Source organism: Megascapheus bottae, chromosome 9 (genome assembly GCF_031878675.1).
Source record: "Megascapheus bottae isolate mThoBot1 chromosome 9, mThoBot2.hap1, whole genome shotgun sequence".
NCBI lineage: Eukaryota > Metazoa > Chordata > Mammalia > Rodentia > Geomyidae > Megascapheus > Megascapheus bottae.
The window spans coordinates 5128745-5156231 of record NC_143517.1 but is presented as its reverse complement, the minus strand read 5'-3'; the positions used below and the strand labels follow the sequence as shown (position 1 = coordinate 5156231).

Sequence of the window (27487 nt, the reverse complement as noted above, 5' to 3'; positions counted from 1 at the left end):
GGTGGCTCATATCTATACTTACACACTTATACTCATACATATACGCATATATATATACTCATATCTATACTTACATACTTATACTCAGGAGGCTGACACTTGAGGATCACAGTTTGAAGCTAGTCCGGGCAGAAACGTTTGTGGGATTTATCTCCAATTAACCAGCAAAAAGCCAGAAGTGGAGCCTTTATCCAGAAAGCTCAGGGACCTCACCTAGGTCTTGAATTCAAGCCCTAGGACCTGAAACACAGACACACAGACACAGACACACACAGACACACACAGACACACACAGACACACACACACACACACACACACACACACACACACACACACAACACAGAAGGAGATATTTAGTAAGCAATCTTTAGGCAAGTATTTCAATACTTCTCAGTATACACTTTTTTTTTCCTGCCACTGTCCTTGGACTTTCTCAAGGCTAGAGCTCTACTACTTGAGCCACAGCACCACTTCCAGCTTTTTCTATGTTTGTGATATGTCTGAGGAAATCAAACCCGGGTCTTCGTGTGTGCTAGGCAAGCACTCTACCACTAGGCCAAACTCCCCGTCTTCTCAGTATACTTTGCATAAAACAATGAACAGGATGGAGATTACTAAACTTAAAGCGTTTCTTAACACAATTGCATCCGAAGGGTTCACTTTATTTCCATCAGCACGATAAGAGTCAAATCTTTTCCTCCTTTCTTCTTGTATGGCAAAACTGTTGGACAAGAATTCCACAACGCACAAGTCTCCAATCCGACCATTCCAGAGGAACCCCAGAGGCTGGGAGGGGGAGCCTCTGTGGTCCCGTGTTCAGACCCTTGCGTGGGAGAGCCATCCCCCGCCCCGGGGCGCGCCGGTCCCGGCAGGAGAAGGTGGAATCCCAGCCTTCCAAGCCGCCCGCGGCAGGGGGAACCCTCTCGCCCCTGACTTCCCTGAGCCCCTGGGAAGCTGCGGGTCTGTGGATCCGGATCCTTTCAGGTTGTGCTGGAGGGGCTTCGGCTGTGCGGTGCGCCCGGGCCGGGGGCCCCGTATCCAGGCACCCAGGAGCAAAGCCCCCAGGGCAGTGACCCTGAACAGGAGTTGGGGGGGGGGAGGCCGGCATTTCCAAGCGTCACGTGCGCGGGGACACGTCCTCATCCTGGGGGGGTGGGGACCCCGCGGTTCCCAGGAGCCACCCCGCCTCCCGTCCCCGCCCCGCGCCCCGGGACGCTTGGATTTAGGAGAGCGCGCCGCCAAGTCCCCCGGCGGAACGCGGACGAGGGCGGCTGGCTGCGACGGCTCAGGACCCCGTCCTGGGCCGCGGACCCCGGAGCCTGTCAGCACTCGGCGCCCCTGGCTCTCTCCTCTGAGCACGAGGACATGCGGCCGGCTAAGCCCGGCGCCCCGCTGCCCGCGATCCTCCTGCTGGCGCTGGCTCTGTCCCCGCACGGGACGCAGGGGCGGCCCCGGGGACGCCGAGCCGCGCGGGGCGCCGAGCCCAGGTCGCTGCTGTTCCCCTCGGCGGCGGCGGCCCGCCTGGCCCCCGGAGGCGCGGCCCGCAGCGCAGGTACGTGGTCCTGGACCCCCTCCCGCGCCGGGAGCTGGGCCAGACTCCGGCCAGTCCCCCTGGGGAGGAGGGAGGAAGTTCATGAGTGCACCGAGATTGAGAATTAAACAGGGAAATCCGGCAGGCCAGAACCCAACTTCTGCCCTGTCAGGAGCAGGAAGCCTTTGGAAATAAATCCACAGAGTCAAGCAAAGACTTGGGGTTCAGTCTCTTACCCCAGGGGTGGTGGAGAAGTTATGCACCTCTCAGCAGTGGTGTATCTTCCCAGGGGGTGTATTGATTTGTTCTGTGGTTGGTTTTTGGTGCTTGAATTCAGGGCCAGGGCACCATCCCTGAGCTTTTGCTGCTCAAAGTTAGTGCTCTACCACTTGAGCCACACACAGCTCCTGTCAAGCTTTTGGCTGCTTAAGTGGAGATAGGAGTCTCACAGTCTCTCCTGTCCAGGCTGTCTTCGAACCCTAATCCTCAGACTTTAGCCTTCAGAGTAGCTAGGATTACAGGTATAAAACACCACGGCCCAGCTGGACAGGTTTCCTAACTTGATTGCCATCACATACCCGAAGGCAGGTAGGACGGCCTCTTTCCCCCTCTTTGAGGGAATGACTGGGGAATGAGTGACTGAAACACCAGTGTCAGCAGGCTGCTGGGGTAGATGGCCTATACCTTTCCAGGATTAGAAGCACTGCTACTCAGATGCCTGCGAGGTGAGAGGAAGGACAGAGGAAAAGTTGCCACTGTGAAAAGACCATGAAACACCCAAAGGCAGAGTCCTGTGAATTAATAGGAAAGAGATAAATCCCAGAGAAATGGGGGTTCCTGGGGAGGCGGGTCTGTGGGGGTACAGAGGTGCTAGGCCTGGGTGAAAGAGGAAAGAGCTGCTCAAAGTGTCTGTGGAAGCCTGGCAAATATAGAGTGTGGTGGAGCTTCGGGAGAGGCTGGGAGCCCATGTTCAGGGCTCCTTGGTGGCCCAACCCAGCTCTGTGTGAGGTCCGAGCCCAGGGGTGTCTCAGGATAACCTGCACCCCCAAAGACTAGGGCTTCTTCTGTGCGCCTCCTTCACTTTCATTTGTTTATATTTTGTGCTGGTACTTGGGGTTTGAACTCAGAACCCCATACTCTTGCTTTGGCTGGTGCTCTTTCACTTGAACCATTTCAGCCTTTTGCTGGTTACTTGGTGGTAAGAGTCTCACACATACTCTTACCTGGCCTGGCTTTGAACTGAGATCTTAAGATCTCAGCTTCCTGAGAAGTGAGGATTATAGGTTTGATCCACTGGTGCCCAGCTTCTATTTCACTTTTAAGAACGCCTAGGAATTTGTTTTTTACTATTTCTCTTTCTCCTTCACTCCACAAACGTCCATTGATAGCATCTTTACAAGCTAGTCGATGTGTGGAGGGTTGAGGCCACTCAAAGCAGTCAGTAGTGAGGGGTCTGCTTTCCCCAGAACACTGGGAAGATAGAGGAAGGCAGTAGGGAAGGCTTGGGAGGCAGCTGGGCAGGAAGCTTGGTGGATGGAAGACCAGGCTGGAGCCTTCCATTCCATCCCTAAGAGAAGAGCTGTCAGGAAGGGGTAGAGGCAGCAGGGAGATTCTATGACTGTGTCACACTGATCTCAAACTGTGAGATTATTGTTAACCCAAATCTTCCTGCCAGAGGAGGCAGTGCCACTTCAGACTGTCCAAGGAGAGGGAGAAAGTGTTGAACTACACAAACATTTAAGGTGACCCACGGTTACTTCGCACCTCCGGCTTCATTTAAGGAAAGTAGATCTTTGCAGCAAAGACTTAACTGAAGTGAACTACACCAGAGAGACCATTTCCAACATAAAAGTGGTTTGCAACATGCAAAGTTTAGAAAACAAGGTGACCTGGCTGTGAGTCACTTTCAAAATTGCTTTTAGCATTGTGAAGTCCTCTTGAGAGCCATACTTTGTTCACAAAGAGGGAGAAGGTTAGCTCATTCCAGCTGAAGCCTTCTGTGAATGGAACATCTGCTATGGATGAGGGACAAATGGGGACATGACCATGGAGACGATGAAGACCCATCTGTGATGTTCTCATGGAACACTAAGGGGGTGAGAGGTGCCATAAGTCCATCAAAAGGAAACATCTTCCTGGTCCTTCAAGCCAAGGATGGGCTTGGAATATGGCTCCCAGAATTCTGCAGTCATCTCAGGATGAGCTTTGTTTACCATTTTTTCCCAATCTTAGGGCTTAAACTCAGGGCCTGGGCACTGTTCTCGGGCTTTCTCAGGCTTTCTACCACTTGAGCCACAGGACCACTTCCTGCTTTTTCCTGTGTATGTGGTACTGAGGAGTCAGTGCTAGACAAGCACTCTCCCACTAGGCCATGCTCCCAGACCTCGGGATGGACTTGGAGTTTGACACCCTTGCTGCTCATGTCATTAGAAAACCCAAATACAGACTCAGTTTCTTCTATTAGTCCCTCACAAGTCCAGTTACTTCTGACATCAGGTGAGAGTGAATCTCCCTGCTCCATTCTTTCTGTAGTGGACACCGGCTGGGTGACCTTCAATTCAATTCCATTTGGCTGCTGTGTAAAATCCAATAATTCAGTTCAGTTCTGATTCATTGCAAGACTGTGTAAGATCCCATAGGTTCTATCTCCCCTCCCAATTCAAATGCCCATAAAAAGCCAGGTTAGCTGGGCACCAGTGGCTCATGCATGCAATTCTAGCTACTCAAGAGGCTGAGGTTTGAGAATCGAGGTTCAAATCCAGTTTGGGCAGAGATTTTGCCGTGAGATTTTCTTGCCTGGGCTGGCCTCATACTGGAATCCTCAGATCTCAGCTTCGTGAATAACTACAATTACAAGTAAGAGTCACTGGTACTCCAATAATCTTAATTAGTTTGAGGAACTGGTCCCTCCCTAATGATAGATGTGCCATGGTTTCTCTTGATTTCCCAGCATAATCTGAACTCTTCAGATTATGACAAACATTCATTTGTTTAGCATTAACTTTATTGATTGATTGACTTTGGTAATGCTGTGGTTTGAACTCAGAACCTCACCCTTATTTGTTTGCTTCTCATAAGGAATATTGCAAAAAGCATAGGTGAAGAGAAGGGTGAAGGAAGGGGCATGAAGCTTCTAAGCCCTCACAGACACAAGCTGCTCCTCCTGATCCTCCATGTGGACTGAGTTCAGGAAGCTTCCAGAATCCTAGGCTTTGGGTTTTCCTGGAGGCTTTAATACATAGACAAGATTGACTAAACAACTTTCCATTGGGGATGAACTGAGTCTCTGATATTTTCTTCCTCCTTAGGGCTGAAAGTTCTAGCCCTTTAATCCTGCCTTGATGTTTCTGGTAACTAATTCTCACCCTGAACCTTCCCAAGGGCAGCTAACTCTCCATCAACCCACTAGTCTGACAAAAGACAGGAGGATTTTGGAGACGGGGAAGATTTTAGGAGCTGTGTGTCAGGATATCCATAGAGAAAACAAAAGCCAGTTTCTCAGTATTACAGCCCTCTTTCTTGAGATGTCTCTGTGGTTATTTGCAAATACCCCACAGATGTGGCATAAGTCTCAAAAGCTCCAGATACACTTGAATCCTACTGGGACTTGCAAAATGATGAAATTTTATTTGTGCATTTCAAATGTGTTCATTATTTGTTTGTTATAAATCTCTCTGCACCTGTAGTCATACCTGGCAACAATTTCTTTCATATAGATAAAGGAAATAATTTTTGCTATATTGGACATATCATATGGAAGAAGGCATAGATTTGGGCTATGTAGTTCCCTCTTTCAGTCTGACCTCAAACTTGACATCCTCTTGCCTCAGCTTCCCACATTTGGGATTACAGATATGTGATACTACACCTGACTTTCTTTTTTTTTTTGCCAGTCCTGGGTCTTGAATTTAGGGCCAGGGCACTGTCCTTGAGTTTTCTCAAGCACTCTATCTTGAGCCACAGCATCACTTCCGGCCCCAGGAACTGATCCCAGGGCTTCATGCATGCTAGGTGAGCATTCTACCACTAGGCCATGCTTCTGGTCCCACCATACCTGATTAAGTGGGCTCTTTAAGTGTATATGTGTTATACTGAGTCCACAGCCTCATATATGCTGGGCAAGTGTACTAGCACTAAGTCATATCTCCAGCCCCATGGATTCTTTTAGTAAAATCTTATCTTTTTATTGAAATCATTTAAGATTTGAGATCTGGTGTTTCACTATACATCTATATAAACTAAATATCACTACTGTTAGATAAACATATCTATCATCTTCAATTTTAATAATTTCGTTTCAGAATTGCCTGGAGTTTTTTGAGACAGGGTCTCCAGCCGGAACCTCCAGTTCTGACAGGGTCAGGGGCAGGATTTGTGGATTAATCTCCCCCCTCCCCGCACCCCCAAACTGACTTTTGGACAAGGCCAAACCATTCTTTCCGGAGACACTGTTAATCCCTCTGCTGATTTGACAATGGCCTCCTCTACCCAACCCAAACTCTGGCCTCAGCCAGTCCCCTTTTTCCAAGGTAGCTTTATTTTTGCCTCACCAGTCCTAATAACTCACCAGTGAAGTAGTTTTCAGCACTTGCCATTTCAATCTGTAAATGGAACCCTTGGCGCATGTGCTCAAGATGCTTGAATGAATAATTCACACCACCACATGCAACTGTTAGCATGGGAAGAGGTCTAGCTCCAGAGGTTACATATGAGTTTTGGCCCCATGTATTTGGTAGGTTCTTCTTGTCTATCCTTTGGGCTTGGCTGCTGGTGCTATAAATCAAAATCACCCACTGAGAGTAACCAGGGCTCACTTACATGAATGAACATCTGCCCATTCCTGTGGACTCTGGTAGTAATTGTTTTACTGCAAAGTAGAGAAGCTCCATACAGGAAGTTGACAGTGGTACTCAGTGTACCTGCTCCCATTCTTCAACGGCATACCCTTACGACTAGGTATACTAGGAAGACTAAGATTAAAAAATTCCTTTGATAAGTTGCACACCAGTTATAAGTTGTTCACATTATTGTTGTTGTTATTATTATTATTGCCAGTCCTAGGCTTGTGCCATGGCCTGAGCACTGTCCTTGAGTTTTTTCTCAAAGCTAGAACCCTACCACTTGAGTCACAGCACCACTTCTAGCTTTTTCTATATCTGTGGTACCAAGGAATCGAACCCAGATCTTTGTACATCCTAGGCAAGCACTCTACCACTAGGCCAAACTCTTGACCCAGTTGCTCACACTTATCCTAGCTATTCAGGAGGCAGCGATCTGGGGACAACAGTTTGAAGCCAGGCCAGGCAAGACTTTCTTATCTATGGTTTATCACTAAATTATCTCCAATTAATCACTAAAAAGCCAGAAGTAGTGATGTGGCTCAAGCGGTAAAATACCTTGAGTCAAAAAAAGCTACGCAAGAAAAACCAGGTGTCCTAGCTACTCAGGAGGCTGAGATATGAGAATCGAGTTCAAAGCCCACCCAGGCACTAAAGTCCTTGAGACTCTTATCTCCAATTAACCAGCAGAGGCACAAGGAGTAGGGAGGTAGCCTTGAGCTGAAGAGCTCAGGGACAGTGCCCAGGCCCAGAGTTCAAGTCCCACTACCACCCCCCCCCAAAAAAAAAAAAGCTAAGCAAGAACCTGAGGTCCTGAGTTCAAGCTCCAGTTATGGCATACACACAACAAAAAGTCTTTATAATGTCAATTTTCGAAGATCTTTGTTGCTACATGTGAGGATAGACAAATGGAATGGATGCAGGTGATGTTTTTCTCCTGTGTATGTGACTAACTACAGAGCAGTAGGAAGTCTAGTAGGCCTTTCTTGGTTCTCTGTGTTATGTTCAGAGGTCTCAGGTACCTCCCATAAACTGAGGTCTGAAAATACAAAATGGAAAGTTCTAGAAATAAACAAGTCTCAAGTTTTAAAATCATGTGTCTATATGAGCATCATGAATAAACCTCCTGCTGTCCTTTCCAGGGTATCAGTCATTCATTTGTCAGAGTTTCCATGTTGTATATGCTACCTACCGGCCAGTTACTCAGCCAGGATCGTGAGATGTCAGGCCAGAGGTTGTGTGCTGCAGTAGTATAGTGCTTGACTTTAAGCAATTCTCACTTCGTTCATCATTACCTAAGTCATGAGAATGGCAACACTGGTACATCATCAAAGAAGAGCTGTAACATTTTTCCTTTATGTGAAACCATGAGAGGACTGGATAGTATATCAATAGAGATTACCTGACATTGCTATTGTCCTAGTTGCTGTATGTGGCTGTTAATTATCATTTTTACTCTCTTAGGTACCTAATTTAAAGCTTAAACATTATCATGGGTATGTATGATTTGAAAACTCAGCATAGATAGAACTCAGTTACATATGTGGTCTAGGCTTCCCTCCAGGAGCTGGGGAGAGAGGTTAGTGTGTCCTGAGTTTAGAGATTTGTGACAACTCTAAGTCTATCAATATGGGCAATCAGAAAAGTCAAAGCTTGTATCACTTATTTGAAAGTGTAATCTTTTGTATATTAAAATAAAATCTATTAAGATATTATTTATTTGGAGTTATTCTTTTGATTAGATTATCCCAGTAATGCATGGGGGCTATTTTTATTTTGCAGCATCCTCATAATGAAACTTATCCGTTTGTTGTTATATTATTATATATGTTTAGATATAAGCACCTTTACGTATGGGCCTGAGTCAGGGTTTAATATTCTATATCCTACCAGGCACTGCATAAAGTCAACATTTAGGAAATACGTTTTTTAATTTATTGTTATTGTGGAGTTGATGGAAATAAGTTTGTCTGAGTTGAATATTATAATTTTATTTTTAATTGTTATCATAAAGGTGATATACAGAGCATTTATAGTCATACAAACCAGGTAATGAGTACATTTCTTTTTGAACAATGTCACCCTGTCCTTCTTTCTCTCCCAGTTTTCCTCCCATCCCCCACCCACCAATTATATCAGTCATTTTCAATAGCGAGTATCATTGCTGCATTTACTCTTTGTCCCTGCATTTCTGTGACCCTCCCCTCATCCTGCCAAAGACAGAAAAATGAATAAACAAGATAAAAAGAAACAAAAATATCAACAAAGAAAAATACTTCTTATTTCTTTTCCTGGAGTTTATTTTGATAAATAGTATTTTAGTGATCAGAGGCGCATAGAGATGGGGTCTTTATGTTCCTCTCCCTGCCAGTATCCTCCCTTGGTCTTACTGTGATGAGCTGTATTTTGCAAAGAAACTTTTGAGATAATTTAAGAAACTTTAATCTTGAAAGTTAAAGGGCTTGAATTTTTACTTGTCCCCAAAGGCTAAACCATAGCTCTCACCTTATAATTTTGTTTGAAGCATTTTAAATAGAAAGAAGTATGAGGGAAATCCTTAACCTTTAGTTGTTTCCATGGTACAGCACTTGCAGCTCTTAATACTTTCCTGAGCTTGCTTCTCTTTTTTCTTCTTCCGATATTGGTTATTGAACTCAGAACCTAGACACTGTCTCTTTGCTTTTTTGCTCAAGATCAGAGCCCTACCACTTGAGCTACAGCTCCATTGCTGGCTTTTTGCTGGTTAGTTGGAGATAAGAGTCTCTATGGGCTTTCCTTCCCAGTCTGACTTTGAACCTTGATCCTCAGTCTCCTGAGTAGATAGGATTACAGGTGCGAGTCACCAAGCACCCAGGGAGTGGTTCTTAAGCTGAGGCTTCTGGGACAAATGCAAATTTAAGTAACAATTGGACTTGACTCTAGGTGAAACCGCTCTGTGAGTTCAGTGCATGGATCTGTTTCCCAGCAAGCACTTTGGCATTTCTCATGTACTTTCAACTTTTAAAACCTTCAGGCTTGTAACTGGGTAACACGAGGAAGAGACAGTATATCAGGATCTTCTGGAAGCTTTCTTGCAGAGACAACCTTCCCCATCTGTGGCCATCATTCCAACTCAGTAGCACATTGTCTGCTTCCCCAGCTGTGAGCACAACCTGCTCTCACTGTATCCATGCAGTCCAGTGTATTTTGAAAGATAATCTATGCAGAAGCTCCCTTGCCTACCAGCTTCACAAATATGGCAAGTAAGTCCCTTCTTATGAAGCCCTGCAGGAAAAGGGGGCAATGGAAAGGAGGAGTGTCTGAGCTTTTCCCTTTTTCTATAATTTGCCATTTTTTCAAACCCTATAGGACTAGCTTTTCCAGTGACCCATCAGAAAGACTAATTTCAGCCTCTGCAAGTGGGCCAACCTCCTTTCACACCAAGGGGACACAACATGGAGAAGATAAGGCTGGTTGGAAGCCAGTATGAAGGAGAGGTGGAAAGAGGAGACAGAGGGGGGTGGGGAAGGCTGACTACTAAGGGGCCATCAGGACAGGTGACACACAGGCTACCAAGAGAAAAGACACTATCATTCAGAGAAAGGCTGAGGTGTGACTCAGTGGCAGAGCATTTGCCTACTATATATGAGGCTGAGGCTCTGGGTTGCTCCATCTCTAGCAACACACACTCACTACACACCCCCACACCCACACCCCCCCCCCCCCACACAGAGTCATCAAGGCATAAGTTTAGTAAAATGGAAGGTTACTCATCTAAGTAACCTTTAAAGTTTTTTAAGCTACTAACTTAAAATTTCTATGTTCTTTTTGAATGATGTACCATTTGGAACACTTTATGCTTCTGTTAATGTGTGTGTGTGTGTGTGTGTGTGTGTGTGTGTGTGTGTGTGTGTGTATGCAGTGCATGTGTGTAGTACACTTTAGCTCTGGAGCTTGAACTCAGGGCATGGTTGCTATCTTCAAGTTTTTGTGCTTTAAGCTAGCACTCTGCCACTTGAGTTACACCTTCAATTTTGGCATTTTTGTTTTTGTTTTTTTGATGGCTAATTGGAGATAAGAATCTCACAGACTTTGCTGCATGGGCTGGCTTTAAACCATGATGCTCAGATCTCAGCCCCCTGAGTAGTTAAGACTACAGGTAAGAGTCATTGGTGCCTGGTTGTTATTTTTTTTTAATTTAATATATGATCATTCAACTTTGTTGAATTTTATAGGATCCATAATTTGTTTATTTTAAGGACTGTGTATACGTATTTCACATATTATGGACAAAAGAAAAAAATGTCAGCAACTTAAAGGCAATTGTCAACTTTACCAAGTAGTAATTACTTATAATAAAACAATAAAATAAAAAGAATTGAAATTTTAAACTCAAAAGATTATTTTCAGCTGAGGGGTTAGCAAAGAGCTTATCAGTAGTATCAAATTGGCTTCTATTATTACTGCAACTATAGTTCTGTGCAGACACAAAATCTGTGTTCTGCAGACACACAAGTGTATACCTGCAATTCTAGCCTTCAACACAGGGGCAGGAAGATCTGCCTATTGAGTGAGCCCCTGTCTCAAAATGGAAAAATGGAAAGAAGGAAGGAAGGAAGGAAGGAAAGAAGGAAGGAAGGAGGGAGGGAGGGAGGGAGGGAGGGAGGGAGGAAGGAAGGAAGGGGGGAAGGCAAGCAGGGATAATGAAAAAACAGAATGAAAGAACCAAAGAATAAAATATAGGAAGGGAGGAAGGGAAAAGAAGAGTAGGGAAGGGGAGAGAGAGGAAAGGAAAGAAGTGTAGATCATCCTTTTGTGGAGCTGTGGACCCAGGACAGGATGCTTCTTTGTCTCCTGGAGTCACTAAATTGCACAGTTCAAAAATGATCATTGTAAAGTATTAAAACATACTGAAAAACTTACTGATTGAAGCAATTTATTCCTCCTTCTAAACAGGGTATTAAGTAAGCTAGCCTAATACTTTTACACAAGATTATAAGGGTGGGTCAAAGCTTCCTTGTCCCTTTTGGCATTTCTCACAGAGACTATAAAACAAATAAGATTAAGTTACCACTCTCCCAGCACCTGGGATTGAAGTATGATGAGACACGCAGGTGAGGAAATGGTTGTCATGAGACAACATGAGGAGCCAAAAGGGGGCCTGAGGGCTGGCTGGAAGCAGAAGGAAGGAAGGCAAAGTGAGTAGGAGCACTGACCAGTAAGGCTCCAAGATGTCAAATCATCAGGAAACAGAAAAAAATAAACATGACTATTAATCCATAAGAGAAAAATCTGACCTCCTTCATCAACTTGGCCTGTCCCCGACCCTAGCCCGGGATCTGTTCCTGCCTATGGCACAGCCTGGATCTTCCCTGATTGTGGTGGCAGTGGACAGCCTTTATCTTATTTGGCCTCCGTGAAGCCCAGAGGCTGATGAATCTTACTTGTCTGCTTCTTGTGAGGCCTTTGCCTCCTGGGACCAGTCCTTCCGCACCTCTGCCGAGGTACCAGGCATCTGTCTTCCCTGTGAATGTTTCACACTTTTCAAGTTTGAGGTTTTCATGTGTGAATTATCGCCTTTGTGAAACTGATCCTGAATTGTATCTCTTACCTTTTCCTCCTCTACCACTTTGGTTTTTCTCCAGACCTGGTACTTGAACTCAGGACTCTTTGTTAGAAACAGAGGCTCCACTGGTGAGCCACTGCTCCAGTCCTTTTTGGCACTTGTTACTTTGAGGTAGAGTCATGCTTCCTGCCTAGATATGTACCTGGGCCAATCTTCTCCTATTCTAGGCTTCCCATGGTAATGGGGTGACTACATTTTTTTTTTTCTGGAATGAAATCTCACAGATATTTCTGACCCAGTTGGCCCAGAATCTCGAGCATCCTAATCTCAGCCACCCAAGTAGCTAGGATTACAGGAACGAGCCCCTGGCGCCTGGCTCCTCCTTGTGTTTTAAATTCGCATAAGCACTATTTGCAGAGTATGACCACTGGGAATGAGATTCTCTTTCCCCACATGAACCTGTGCTCTTGCCTTCAATCCTGCTTTGTCTTTTATTTATGGTTTTAATAAAGACAGGTTTATGATTTTTGGACACTGCTGGGTACTATTAATTTACTACTGATTCAACAGTCCTGTAGGGTCTTCTGTAGGGTCTTCTGGTGGTTGCGTTTATTAGGATTTTCTATTTTATAACATAGGACTTGAAAAAAAACTTGAGTGATTAGATTGTCCATCTCAGATTTTTTCTTCTCTTCCTCTCTCTCTCTCTCTCTCTCTCTCTCTCTCTCTCTCTCTCTCTCTCTCTCTCTCTCCTTCTTTCTTTCTCTTTCTTTCTTTCTTTCTTTCTTTCTTTCTTTCTTTCTTTCTTTCTTTCTTTCTTTCTTTCTTTCTTTCTTTCTGTCCTGGGGCTTGAACTCAGGGCCTGGGCACTGTCTTTGGACACTTTTTGTTCAAGGCTAGCACTCTGCCACTTGAGCCACTTCAGGCTTTTTCTGTGTAGGTGGTACTGAGGAATTGAACCCAGGGCTTTGTGCATGCTAGGCAAACACTCTACTATTAGGCCATGTTCCTGGCTCCTGTCTACATCAGTTTCTAGGAGGAACTCAAGGCAAATCATTGAAGTTGTTTGGCTTGGCTGGATAGAGAATTTTATTCAGATAGAATAAAAAACAAATTTAACTGTTAGTTCTTAGCACAGAACACTACCCACCTAGGTAAAAGTGTCACTGGTAGGTATAGTGGTGCATCAATAGGTCTGTGCATTTGAACTTGGGTCATTTAAAAATAATGTGGTCTTGGGGCCAGGAGTTTGGCCTAGTGGTTAAAGTTCTTGCCTAGCATGCATGAAAACCCGGGTTCGATTCCTCGGTACCACATATAGGAAAAAAGCCAGAAGTGGTGCTGAGGCTCAAGTGGTAGAGCTCTAGCCTTGAAAAAGCCCAAGGACAGTGCTCAGGCCCTAAGCTCAAGCCCAGGACTGGCAAAAAAAAAATAATAATGTGGTCTTTCTAATACCTGACATGTTGTAGATACTGTCCATTGTGAAAACATATTCTACAGCCCAGGCCAAATGTGGGATCAAATCCTGTAATCACAGCTACTCTGTGAGGTGGAGGTACGAAGATTATAAGAGGCCAGACTGGTAAAAAGTGAAGCCTATCTGAAAAGAAACTGAAGGCAAAACCGGTTGAGGCAAAGTTCAAATAACACTTCATAGGAAGCAGATAGCCTGTGTTTAAACCCCTTTACCAACAAATAAATTATGTGCATATGTGATATATGTATATATATGTATGTAGATCACATACACATTTTTACAACCGCAGAGAAGATTTAAAAAGAACACAAACAAGCCAGGCACCTGTGGCTCACACCTGTAATCCTAGCTGCTCAGGAGGCTGAGATCTGATGATCTCAATTCAAAGCCAGCCCTGGACATGAACATCTGTGAGACTCATCTTCAATTAACCACCATAAAACCAGAAGTAGTGCTGTGGCTCAAGTGGTAGAGTGCTTGCCTTGAGCTGAAGAGCTCAGGGACAGCGCCCAGGTTCAGAGTTCAAGCCCCAGGACTGACTATGTATTAAGTCTTTCACTAATGCCATAGGCTTCATCACATCACTCTGTGAGCTGAGGGAGACTAGAAGCAGCCACACTTCAGTAGGAAGAAACACACCTATTCTCAATTTTAAAAAGTAAAAAAGCAGGGACGCTTGGAGAAATCCTTGACATTATTGCCAGGACTGAAAATAATACCGTAGACTTGGGGTATGTGATATAAAGTAAAGAGTAAAGAAGAAATAGACATACAAAACAGCAATAATAGAACCTCTACAAAGTATTACAGGGAGACAGGAACCAGCTAAAAGAGTTCCTGATAGGCAGAACTTGAATTACTTAAGCAAAATGATGATGATGCTGATAATAATAATAATAATGTTGAATCATGACACAATGTATAAAACAAACAGCCAGGAGTCCACATTAGTACAGTAGATAACTGAATAAGTAAATATCTGAGGGAGGGCGGACATGCCTTCCACACATAAGACTTGTAAATCACGTAGTTTGATATCATCCAGGAAAGGAAGAACAGACTCTCCAAAGGTCAGCAGAACACAGCGATCTCTTTGAAAATTCCAGTAAGAGAGGCAGAAAGAATCTCAGCAATGCAGATGCCTGACAAGCACTAAGTCAAGTAGGCAGCCAGGGTCAATGACATCAGTCAAATCATGTGACAGTATGCATCCTTGTAAGATGTAATAAAAATGGCATTTTACCTGAGTGGTCTTTATCTGACAAGCTCAGAACCTTGGTCTAATCATGTGCGACATATTCGATAAATCTCAAATGAGAGGCATTCTACCAAGTACTTGGCCATCAAATTGAGGAAAGTTGAAAAAACTTATAGACCTAGAAGAAGTCTAAGGAGCCTTAGGATAAGTAATACTAATACTAATAGTAAGACAAATTGGATAGTGATACATCTCGCTGTCTCTCTCTGTCTGTCTCTCTGTCTCTCTGTCTGTCTGTCCCTCTCTCTCCTGAGGATTCTTGCAGGGCAGCTAGGCATAGCCTCTACCTCTTGAACCAGGACCTCAATCCTACAAATGTGTCATCCTTAAATGCTATTGAGACAGTTAAAACATTCTTTTTTCAATAGTGGTATTTGCAGATCTATGTTTTAAAGCCACTTGTGAGGAAAAAAGAATTAAGTGGTAATTCATTTTTTTTCCCTGAAATGGAATCTCACAAACATTTCTGATCCACTTGGCCCAGAATCACAATCCTCCTAATCCTATCTAGAAAAACAATAACTGAAACACTTCTAACTGAAACAGTTTGGCCCAATGGAAGTGATTGGAGTGAGTGGTGCTTTAACATATCTTCTGTTTTGGTAAGTTTTTCAATTGGGATGCTCTTTGTCCAATGGGAATCCGATATTCGTCAATGTGGACTCCATATTGGTCAACTTGACTATCTGGTTTCTCTCCCAAGAGCTTGTGATAGAACCTCACATTACAAAATATATTTATCTATGGAAAAATTTCCCACTCAGAAACATTTGCAAATGAGTCATTTTCCATTACCTTGGTTAAAATAAAAAATAACAGAACAAATTAGTGTGATAACTTTTATATGGCAAAATAAAAATATTCAATTAATTTTAGAAGATTGATTTATATGTGAGCTGAGTTGTGTTCATTTAATAAAGATATATTCAAGTTCCACCCTCAGCGTCTTAGAAATGACCTTATTAGGAAATAGGAAGTGCTATTGCAGATGAATGCCATTGGCTAAAATGAGGGCAGAGTGTAATAGTGAGGGCTCTCAGTTGGATATGAATGGAATCCTTAGAAGAAGACGGCCATTTGAACATCAGAGGTACAGGAGACTGCTACAGGATGCAGAAGCTAAGCCTAGAATGATGCCAAAGAGGCTGAGATGACAGAGGAGGACCGCCTCCCGGGAGCTGCGCGCACAACATGCCCTGCTCACTTCCCCCTGTCCAGAATGTTTCAGCCTCCAGAATGATGAGACAATGCCTTTCTGTTAATATAAGGCATCCTGTTGGTGGAATTTTGTCATGGCAGCCCAAGGAGAGAAACATAACAATGTTTCCTTGGTATCCATGGGGGATTGATTCTAGAACCCTCTACAAACACTAAAATGAACAGACACTCAAGTCCTCCATGTAAACTTGCATAGTGTGTGCATATAACTTACATACAACCTTCTATATACTTTAAATATCCTCTGAATTATTTATAAAAACCGACTACCTTGTATGTGCTATGTAAATAGTTATATTGTTTAGGGAATGATGACTACAAACAAGTCTGTACATGTTTAAAGACAATGCATTCCATCAGCAGATGGTTGAATTCCAAGGTTCAGAAACCAACTATGGAGAGCTGACTATATATTGTCATTTCTTAAGATAAAACACATCTGTGCTTATTTTACACATAAAGTTCAAGCAAGTGATTATAACTACTCCACTCTGCCTCTGTAGCTAAAAAGTAATCACGAAGAAAGTCTGTCTTATCTCCAATTAATCACCAAAAAGCCAAGTGTGAGGGAGTGCGTGTGCACCGCCCACCCCCCATGGCCTGGGTCTGGGTCTCAAATCTAAGAAGTTCCTAAAAATCTCTGATAACTGTTGATCAGTAGAGCAAAGTTCAAGTAGCAAACATTTGGAAGATAGGGAACTTTCAGTAAGGGTTATCTTATTATCCACTATGTTCTTTATTGCCCATGTGTCATATCTTATTATCCAGTGTGTAAGTGTCCTGTTCTGAGCTCAGTTGCAGCTGCCAGTAGCTGAGAGCTACCTCTCCAAGGAGAGGACCCAAACATGCATCCTCAACTGCCAGAGCCCAATCATTACTACTTGATCTCCACAAACTCATTTCTGTCTATTCAGAGGCTCAAACTCATTTATGGAAATATGATAAATGTTCACTTTCCTGGTATGCTTATATTGACTCCCACAGGAGTCAATTGTAGTTAAAAAAACAAACTTCATAGGTGTAAATGGAGGTCAAGTATTTTATTAAAGGTTAAGTTTTCTCTTCTACAGGAGTTGCATCTGCTCTTGATTACATTTTATAGATTGCTTTTTTTTTGGATGGCATATTTTTAGAGAATACCAGTTAAAGTCCAAAAGGGAGCTTGATTTTTTAAATTTTATTTTATTTTAAGCTCCAAGCCTTTTAAGTGGGAGAGTCTAGTGACCTGAAGTACATTTCAATTTACTTGCTCTGGCTGCTGCTGAGGAAAAAGGATTAAAAGGCAGAGAAGACTGGTAAGGAGCGGCTTGCCAAAGTACAGTCACAGAAGTATGAGGGCTTGAACTAACTTGGGTTAGTGGAAGGTGACATAGTACAAGGATCTGAGATAAATGTTTGGAAATGAAATAATACAAAGGGAACCCCTAGGTTGGAGAGAATGCTGGGAAAAGATTGGGGACCTAAATGAAGGGGCCGGAGTGACTATGGCTATTTATGGTGCTATTTATAATGGGTGGGCAACAAGGAGAGGTCTGGGGAAGCCATTCGGCCAGACACTCACTTGTGGTTGTACATTGCTGACAAGTTGTAGATGCTCTCGTAGAAACGTAGAGCAAGCAGTGCACTCTCTTGGTGCTCAGGGATCCCAGGAATAAGCACGGCTGGAGACGGGTATTTGACCTAGCTACCTAAACTGCCATGGGGCCATTAGGTTAATACTTCTAATTATAACATATGAAGGGTAGATTTCAGTAGTGAAAATGTATCCTAAAAATGTAATATCTGGGCTGGGAGTTTGGCCTAGTCGTAGAGTGCTTGCCTAGCATGCACGAAGACCCTGGGTCCAATTCCTTGGTACCATATAAATAGAAAAAAATGCCAAAAGTGGTGTGTTGTGGCTCAAGTGGTAGCGTTCAGGCCCTGAGTTCAAGCCCCAAAACTGGCCAAAATTTTTTTTAAAAATGTAATATCTTTTTTAAATTTTCTTTTCAGAAATATTACCAAGAGATATGAACTTAAAAGACAAGTTCATAAAGCATTTCACAGGTAAGCATATGATATATCAAGGCAGTTAAATAAGAAGACAATAATTTAGAATAAGAAGGGAGACATTGGGGAGGGGAGGATAAATATATAGGTGACGCTCACTATCAAGCTGGGGAATTAGACAAATGCCATTAAGTTGTATGAATCATAATATACGCCAGAACTTGATAAGTAATAGAAGAGTAAGTAAAAGTTTAGGGATAGACAGAAAGTGAGTGATTCGGTAAAGAACTACCAGAGAACTGCAGTTGATATGATATTCAATTTCACCTTGAAGTGTGAATAAGGTTTCTCTGGATGAGAAGGGCATTTTGGTTAGGAAGAATCCAGCAAGCAAGGCATGAAGACTCATGGTATGGTGTGAGGAAAGATAGATGGTGTATATGAGTTGTGAGTTTTGAGAGAGATATGTTTGGCCATGGAGCAAATAAAAGGAAAAGGCAAGAAGCAGGCCATGGTGGCTCACGCCTGTAATCCTAGCTACCCAGGAGGCTGAGATCTGAGGATCAAGGTTCAAAGCCAGCCAAGGCACTAAGACTTTTATCTCTAATTAAGCACCAGAAAATCAGAAGTGGCACTGTAGCACAAGGAGTAGGGCAGTAGCCTTGAGCTGAAGAGCTTAGGAACAGCACCCAGGCCCAGAGTTCAAGCCACAGGATTGACAAATAAATGAATGAATGAATGAATGAATGAATAAATAAATAAATAAATAAATAAATAAATGGCTAGAAAGGCAGGTTGGCAATCATTTGTGAATAGTCTTAATTGGCATGCTGAGAAATTTAGAATGTGTTCCCAGCTAGTGAGGGGCTCTGAAATTGTCTACACACGGACGAGATATCTTGTTCCTAGACCACGCCTAACATACTGATGAAATGCTCTCTCATGGTACTGCTCTTCTTATCAACTTGAATTAGTTCACTTTATAAAATGTTTGGGGGGAAGGAGATGGGGACAAAAACATGAGAAGGGTATCAATGTGCAAAAAGTAACGCACCTACTACCTGACAAATGTACCCACTACCTGATGAAAACCAACAATAAAATAAAATAAAAACGTTTAATTTTTTAAAAATGTCAGTACTGGGACTTGAATTCAGAGCCTCACTTTCTTCCTAAGCTTTTTTTGCTCAAGGCTGGCACTCTTCTATTTGAGCCACATCTCCCCTTCATTTTCCTAACTGGTTAATTGGAGATAAGGGTCTCTCAAATTTGTTCACCGGGGCTGGCTTTGAATCTTGATCCTAGGAACTCAGTCTCCTGAGTAGCTAGGATTAGAGACACAAGCCACCAGCTTCTGGTGTGGATCAACTTAAGTCATCTTGTGCCTCAGTTCCTAGCAAATTACCAAACCATTACAAACATTCTATCTCTCCTATTCATATCTCTGTTCATAGTAATCTTGCCTTGCCTGCTCTGTGTGTGTGTGTGTGTGTGTGTGTGTGTGTGTGTGTGTGCATGTTTGTGTGTGCTGATCTTAGGGCACAAAACTTAGTGCCTGGACACTGTTCCTGAGCTTTTGTGTGCAAAGCTAGAGCTCTACCACTTGAGCTACCACTCTGCTTTTGCCTTTTTGGTGGTTAATTTGGAGTTAAGAGTCACAGGACTTTCCTGCCCTAGCTGGCTTTGGACAACAGTCCTCAGATGGCAACATCCTGGGTAGTTAGGATTCTAGGCATGAACACCAGTTCTAGGCTCGACTATCTTTTATTGTTTCACATTTCAGATCTACACTGTGGGAAAGATGTGGTTTCTCATTTTTTTTTAATGAATCAAGTCTGAGGCCACGTTTGTTAACTGAGATCTACAGCACAGAGAAGGAAGAGAATGAATGCTAGGCATTAGTGGCCAGATTGAAGACTTTCCTATCTATTCCATGTCCTTAAAAAGTATATTCCAGGGACTGGGAGCATAGCCTAATGGTAGAGTGCTCACTTAGCATGTACAAAGCCCTGAGTTTGATTCCTTGGTACCATTACTCAGAAAAAGCCAGACATGGTGTTGTGGCTCAAGTGGCAGAATGCTAGCCTTGAGCAAAAAATGTTCAAAGGTAGTGCCCAGGCCCTGAGTTCAAGCCCCAGGACGGGCAGAAAAATAAATAAATAAAAATATAATCCAAGGCAGGTACTGGTGGTTCATGCCTGCAATCCTAGCTACTCAGGATGCTTGGATCTGAAGATCAATTGTCAAAGCCAGCCCAGGGAGGAAAATCTATGAGACTCTTACCTCCCCCCCAAAACCACAGAACAATTGGAAGTGGAGCTGTGGCTTAAGTGGTAGAGCATTAGCCATGAGCACAAAAGCTTAAGGCAGGCTGCAGGCCCAGAGTTAAAGCCCCAAGACTGGCAAAAATAAATATAGTGGACTCTAGACAAAGGAGAAAAGTTTTGCCCCCTTCTCAGAATCCTTGACACCTTTGAATCACACATCACTCTAATTTTTAAAAATGAAATGAATGGTTTTGCATAGAAGCATTACTTTGTATATAAGCATTAACTAAAAACCAGGAACAGAAAGTACAACCCAGTGATCTTTATTTTTTATTCTTTATGTCTTTTTCCCCTCCCCTTTGGAACACGCCCCTGCCAGTTAGTCTAAAGAGTTCTACTGGAAATGAAGGTTCCATGATGTGAGAGGTTGAGAATGTGGAGTGCATTTAGGTTGTTTTTCATAGCTCAGAACCTCCCACAGAGTCAGGGTGAGGGAAGAAGTCACAGGCAAGTTCTTTTAAGGGCAAGAAGAATGTAAACTACAGTTATATTATCTCCATCCATAAAGTGCTGGTAATTTGTTTGGAAAACATGCCTATGTTTATAATAAGCATTTTTTCCCTTTCCCTAGGGCCAGTCACATTTTCAGCTGAATGTAGCAAACACTTCCATCGTCTCTACCACAACACCAGGGACTGCTCAACACCTGCCTGTAAGTCAGCTGGGCAGCTTTTAGAAAAAATCCTTACCCAGCAATAAAACTGCAACTGTCTTGGGGTGAGATGTAATAGACTAAACACTTCATTAGATGTTATTTACAACACTGACAAGTACTTAAGGTCTGTGTGCACTGTTGAAGTCATAAGGAATGAGATTCTTTGGATGGGAATATTTCCAAATCCTAAAATAGCTGGATTTCCTCAAAGATCAAAATGTTTGTCAGGATTGAAACCTTTTATCATTACTCAAATTCCTTGGCATAAATAGAGCACACGCACTCTCACAGAAGTGGGAAAAAATAAGGTGACTATGGGATATAAGTCAATGTTTCCTCCCAAATTGTTTCATTTAAATTATTTTGTTTAATTTTTTATTTTTTGTGTGCCAATCTTAGGACTTGAATTTAGGACCTAGTTCCTGCCTCTGAGGTGTTTGTTTCTTTTTCCACCAGTCCTGGGGCTTGAACTCAGGACCTGAGCACTGTCGCACTGTCCTTGGGTTTCTCAAGGCTAGAGCTTCATCACTTGAACCACAGCAATATTTCTGGCTTCTTTTATGTATGGTACCGAGGAATCAAATCCAGGTCTTTGTGCATGCTAGCCAAACTCCTGGCCCCCTGAAGTATTTTGTTATTATTATTATTTTACTCAAGGGTAGTTCTCTAAAACTTGAACTCACAGCTTCAGTTCTGGATTTTTGGTGGTTAATTGGAGATAAGAGTACAGATTTGTCTGTCCAGCTTGGCTTCAAACCCCAATCCTCAGAACTTAGCTTCCTGAGCAACTAGGGTTAGAGGTGTGAGCTTCCAGCAGTTGGCTAAGTTATTTCATTTTGAATTATATTTTTATTATCTGTGGCTAGTTGTACAAAAAAGCTGTCATTCAACAAATTAGGTTATATGTACAATGCATAAAGCATTAAACATTAACTATAAATATATTAAACAATGACACCCATTTCAACATTCTCCCCCATCCTTCAAACCAAACCTCTCTCCCTCAGCTTTCCTAGATTATAAAATTTATATTGATTGCTATAATTGCAATCACCTCACCTTCCTATGATTTTTTTTGGGGCGGTTATGGGGCCTGAACTCTGGGCCTGGGTGCTGTCCCTGAGCTCTTCAGCTCAAGGCTACCACCCTACACTTAAGCCACAGCTCCACTTCGCCTTTTCTAGTGGCTAATTAGAGATAAGAATCTCACAACTTTGTAGTGCCCAAGCTGGCTTTGAACCTCTATCCTCCTGAGTAGCTGTGATTGCAGGCGAGAGCCACAGCACGTGGCTCCTAAGATATTTTAAAGTAAGTATTTTGTATATCATATTATTTTCACAATAAATACAGGATAGGGGCCGGGAGTTTGGCCTAGTGGTTAAAGTGCTTGCCTAGCATGCATGAAGACCCGGGTTCGATTCCTCGGTACCACATACATAGAAAAAAGCCGGAAGTGGTGCTGAGGCTCAAGTGGTAGAACTCTGGCCTTGAGAAAGTCCAAGGACAGTGCTCAGGCCCTGAGCTCAAGCCCAGGACTGGCAATAAATAAATAAATAAATAAATAAATAAATAAATAAATAAATAAATACAGGATATTCCTCAATAATGGTGATATATACATACACATATTAGTATAATACATATTTTTAGGTCCTTAAGTTTTTGAAGTTAATAAGAATTCCCAGTATAATACTGAAGAATTATCACTTAAAATACCCTGATTCTTTTTCTTCTTTCTTTTCTTTTTGTCAGTCCTAGGGTTGAAACACTGCCCCTGACCTTCTTTTGCTCAAAGATAACACTCTATCGCTTGAACCACAGTGCCACTTCTGGCTTTTTCTATTTATGTGGTACCAAGGAATTTAACCTAAGGTTTCATGCATGCTAGGCAAGCGCTCTACCACTAAGCCACATTCCCAGCCCATTCTCCAATTCTTGTTACTACACACAGAGTAATTTGCACTTAACAGCTAGGGAACATAAAGCATATTGTATTTTAGGCATGCAGTCGTTAAGACCAAATTCTTTACTAGAAATAAGCAACGTTTTGAAGCTATTTTCTTATCCTTAAAGTGAGGACAACAGAGTCACATTTGACAATGTTATAAGGGGAATTATGGAGAAAGCCCATAGTAAGGAATGGATATGTTAAGTGCTTATTAACTTATAGGTATTATTATATGAATTAGTGACAGTAATTAACATTATTGCCTCCACATTTATAATAACTATGAAATTTACATTTAAATGTTTTTCCTAGATTACAAGAGATGCGCTAGATTGCTAACAAGGTTAGCATTGAGTCCACTGTGCTCACAGACCTAAAAGAAAACCTACCCTGTGAGTATACATCATTTATTTTTGTTATTCTGTTTAATAGCTTGTCTTCCTCCTCCTCCTCTTTCTCCTCCTCCTCTTTCTCCTCCTTCTCTCCCTCCTCTTTCTCCTCCTCCCCCTCCTCTTCCTCCTCCTCCCCTTTCTCCCTTCTTCCTCTTCCTACTCCTCCCCCCTCCTCCTCCTCTTCCTCCTCATTCTCCTTCTCCTCCTCCTCTTTATCTATTTTGCTGGTGTTAGAGATGGGACTCAGGGCCTCCATAAACTGAGGAAGTGCTGAGCTGCACCACTGACCTCCAGACCTAAGACTCTGTCTTTTTTTTGGGGGGGGGGCAGTCCTGGAGCTTGAAGTCAGGGCCTGAGTGCTGTTGCTGAGCTTTCTCAATGCTAGCACTCTACCACTCAAGCCACAGCACCACTTCCAGCTTTTGTTTCCTTCTATGTAGGTGGCACCAAGGAGTTGATCCCAGGTCTTTATGCATGTTAGGCAAGCACTCTTACCATTAGGCCGAACTCCCAGCCCCAAGAGTATGTCTTAAGGAAGCAGCAATGCCTATTGAACTCAGTTTATGGAATTTTCAACTTTATGCTTAGTCTACCAAGTCTGAATATACTGACTGCTTTACTGAATTAATTTCAAATGTCTTCTACCAGGACTGCAAAAAGAAAATAGCTTTGGGGGTAGCCTTACTAACCCTAAATGATTTTAAAAAGATGTTTAACAAGTTTTGGTCTTATTTATGCAGACAGAAAGTAGATGAAAACGAAGCATATAATTACAGGTCTATGTTTCTTTAATGAGTTAAATGACAAAATAAAATAAAACTAGATTTTGACTTACATAGTATAAGAAAGAGATGGAAGATACCAGAAATGTAGAAAAAATACAATTTTTTTTGCCAGTCCTGGGCTTGAGCTCAGGGCCTGAACACTGCTTGCACTTTCTCAAGGCTAGAGCTCTACCACTTCCAGCTTTTTTTCTGTGCATGGTACCGAGGAATAGAACCTGGGACTTCGTGCATGCTAGGCAAGCACTCTACCACTAGGCCAAGCTCCGGGCCCCAAATATAGATTTTTTATACTGTCTCAATTATTCTAGAAGCCTGAGGGGATAAAATACTTACCTAATTGTAAAAAATTAGTAAAAAGCAATCAGTCACCAGTGACTCACACCTGTAATCCTAGCTACTCATGAGGCTAGGATTCAAAGCCAGCACAGGGAGAAAGTATGTTGAGACACTTATCTCCAGTTAATCACCCAAAAGCCTAAAGTGGACCTGTGGCTCTGATGGAGTTCTGGTTTTGAGCAAAACAGCTTTGGATAGTTCCTATATTCTGAGTTCAAGCCACAGAACCAGACTAAAAACCAAACAAACAAAAAAAGCCAAAATTAATAAACAAAAGGCACAAAACTCTACAATGATCTTTTTTTTCTTGGTCATGGGACTTGAACTCTGGGCCTGGGTGTTGGCCCTGAGCATTTCAGCTCAAGGCTACCACCCTACTCCTTGAGCCACAGAACTACTTCCAGTTTTCTAGAAGTTAATTGGAGATAAGAGTCTCATGGTCTTTAGTTCCAGCCTTGCTTTGAGCTCCGATCTTCAGATCTCAGCCTCCTAAGTAGCTAGGATTTCAGGTGTGAGCCATTGTGTCTGGCCACAATGCTCTTACAAACACAGAATCTACATAAAACACAGGGAGATGTTAATTTCTTATAAATATCTGTCAAAATTAGCAGTTCTTTTCCAGATTGGTACAAAGTCAATAATTTTCTAGAATTTCAGTACCATGGACAAGTCTCTTTAAGGGAACTGGCTCCTGAGGTTGTGAAGATGGGAGGAGAACCATGTAGTCCTCTGTTCCAGAAAGATCCATGAACATCAAGTGATAGCCAGTGTAATACAGTCACCTCAGACTATTGCATAGTTTTCCTTAGCACACTTGACAGGTTTGTTGTGATTACTGAGAGAGTTCTGACTTCATTGAATTCATTCTTCTGAATGCCTAAGTTAATGAAGTTAAATAGTAATTCTAAACATAATACTTTAGTGCTACCATTTAAAATGTCCACATTATGATCATGAAATGGTAATTTAGTTGGCTCTGATTTTGTGGTTTTTGCTATTTTTATTGTGAAGGCTAGCATTATAAATTTGTAACAAATGGTAGTTAATTATGAATAGTTACAGCAACTAAATTTGAATTTTCCCTTGGGTTAGATTAAGAAAATGAGCTAGATTGTGTCAATATTCTGTGGCAAAATGCTTGAGTCAATTATTTCCAGTTGCAAAGATTCTGTGTAATGTAAAGCATGATTGAATGAGGAATACTCATTTGGTGATTGACATGACCTAGATCAAGCCATATGTATCCCTTTCTTTAGAGAAATACATCTTATGTAAATGAATAGATTTATACAAAATACTTCAATCTACATGAAACTAGAAACACTCATCCACAAATTGTATCTTAAGTGTGGAAATAGGGTGAGGCTAAGTGTGTAGAGCATACATTTACTATGTATATGGCTCTGCATTCAATTCCCAACACCACCAAAAAGATAAATAACAATAAAATTTGGTACAAAAATTTGCATTCTCTTGGCATAGAATCATAAAATTGTAGACTTTAGAGATTTGACTTTTTTTTTTAGTTTTCTATGATATTATCTACTTCTGATTATTTAGGTAACCAGATGTTGTAATCACCTCATTCTAAATTAAGTAATACATTTTAGGATTTTTTTTTTAGTCAATCGTGGGACTTGAACTCTGGGCCTGGGCGCTGTCCCTGAGCTCTACAGGGCTTCCACCCTACCCCTGGAGCCACAGTGCCACTTCTGGTTTTCTGGTGGTTGATTGGAGATAAGAGTCTCATGGTCTTTAGTACCTGGCCTGGCTTTGAACCTGCACCTGTCGACATTGTTATTTTTCTACATAGTAAAAACCAGGTTAGCTGGGTGCAGTGGCTCATGCCTGTAATCCTAGCTACCTAGGAGGTTGAGAGTTGAGGATCTCGGTTCAAATCCTGCCCAGGCACTAAGACCATGAGACTCTTATTTCCTATTAACCACTAGAAAACCAGAAGTAGAGTCGGTCGTGGCTCAAGTGCTAGAGTGCTAGCCTTGAGCTAAAGAGTTCAAAGACAATGCTCAGGCCCAGAGTTCAAGCCCCACGACTGATGAAAAATAAAAATAAATAAATTAAAATAAAATAAAAACCAGGCTTTCAGTATATTTTGCTTTTTATTTCTCCCACAGATATTTCATAAGGATATGAATATAATTTGAAGAACCCAAGTGCCTGCAGTTATACTAGATGTAAAGCAAGGTGACTTTTGTAGTTCTGAGTGTGAGTGTGAATAAACTAAGAGACTTTTCAGAAGTAGCAGAGAAGCTGTGTCCTAGGATGCATCTTTCTTGGTTTGTCTTTGTGTATATAGTAATTTATAGATTTAATACAGACTTTAAATTGCATATTGCAAATAGAATATTCAAAATTATGATATTCTAGTTCATATTTAATAGGAACATTATTTATCTTCTATAATTAACATTCCATACTAAATATTTAATAATGTAAATTATGTCTAAGGACCAGTAAAAAATAATTTTTGTATGTGTTTTACTAAAATATTTTGTAAATATTCATGTGCAGTATCCACTTTTGTCTTATTTAATAATATTTAAATGCATTTATTAAGAACTTGGTTTTACTTACATTAATTTTAAATATGAATTTTATTAAAAGTGAAATATGAGATACATGTGTTTTTTCTTTTTTTTCAAATTTTTTATCATAATTAATAGAAGGGTTACATTATATTCACCAGATAGAAGGTGCATTACTTCACAAACATTGATACCCCTTCTCATGTTTTTGTCCCCATTTCCCTCCCCCACCTCCTCCTCTCATCTTGTTTCCCCCCTTCCTTATCCTACTTCAAATAAACAAATAAACAAATATGCAATATACCAGATAACAAGGTAAGATACTGTAACAATACGAGAATAACCAAGGGACAACAAAAAAGATCAGAAATAACATAGTACATTAAGAACAATAATCCCTCATTATATGGCTTTTGTTTCTATATTCTGGAGGTCCTATCACATAGTCCCATGCTATATGGCCTTATGTACCTAGGATTTGTTCTATTGTAATCCTGTGTTAGGAGAGCCCAAGGTTTCTACTGATTATGACAAGTGAGGGAAACCATTGAGCCTATATTCCTTTGAGTCTGGGCTACTTCACTTAATATGATTTTTCCCAAGTCTTTCCATTTCGTTACAAATGGGGTGATGTCATTCTTTCT

The 27487-nt window shown here is 41.9% G+C and overlaps 1 protein-coding gene across 1 annotated transcript; it reads left to right on the top strand.

The window, feature by feature from the left end:
• Nucleotides 1-1366: 1366 nt before the first annotated feature.
• Alkal1 (ALK and LTK ligand 1) lies at nt 1367-26557 on the top strand. The gene is made up of 5 exons (XM_090338628.1): nt 1367-1553; nt 17861-17914; nt 20756-20836; nt 23100-23179; nt 26433-26557. Exons 1-4 carry the CDS (start codon nt 1367-1369, stop codon nt 23162-23164), a joined length of 387 nt encoding a protein of 128 aa, XP_090194754.1. The 3' UTR covers nt 23165-23179; nt 26433-26557.
• The last annotated feature ends 930 nt before the right edge of the window (nt 26558-27487 follow it).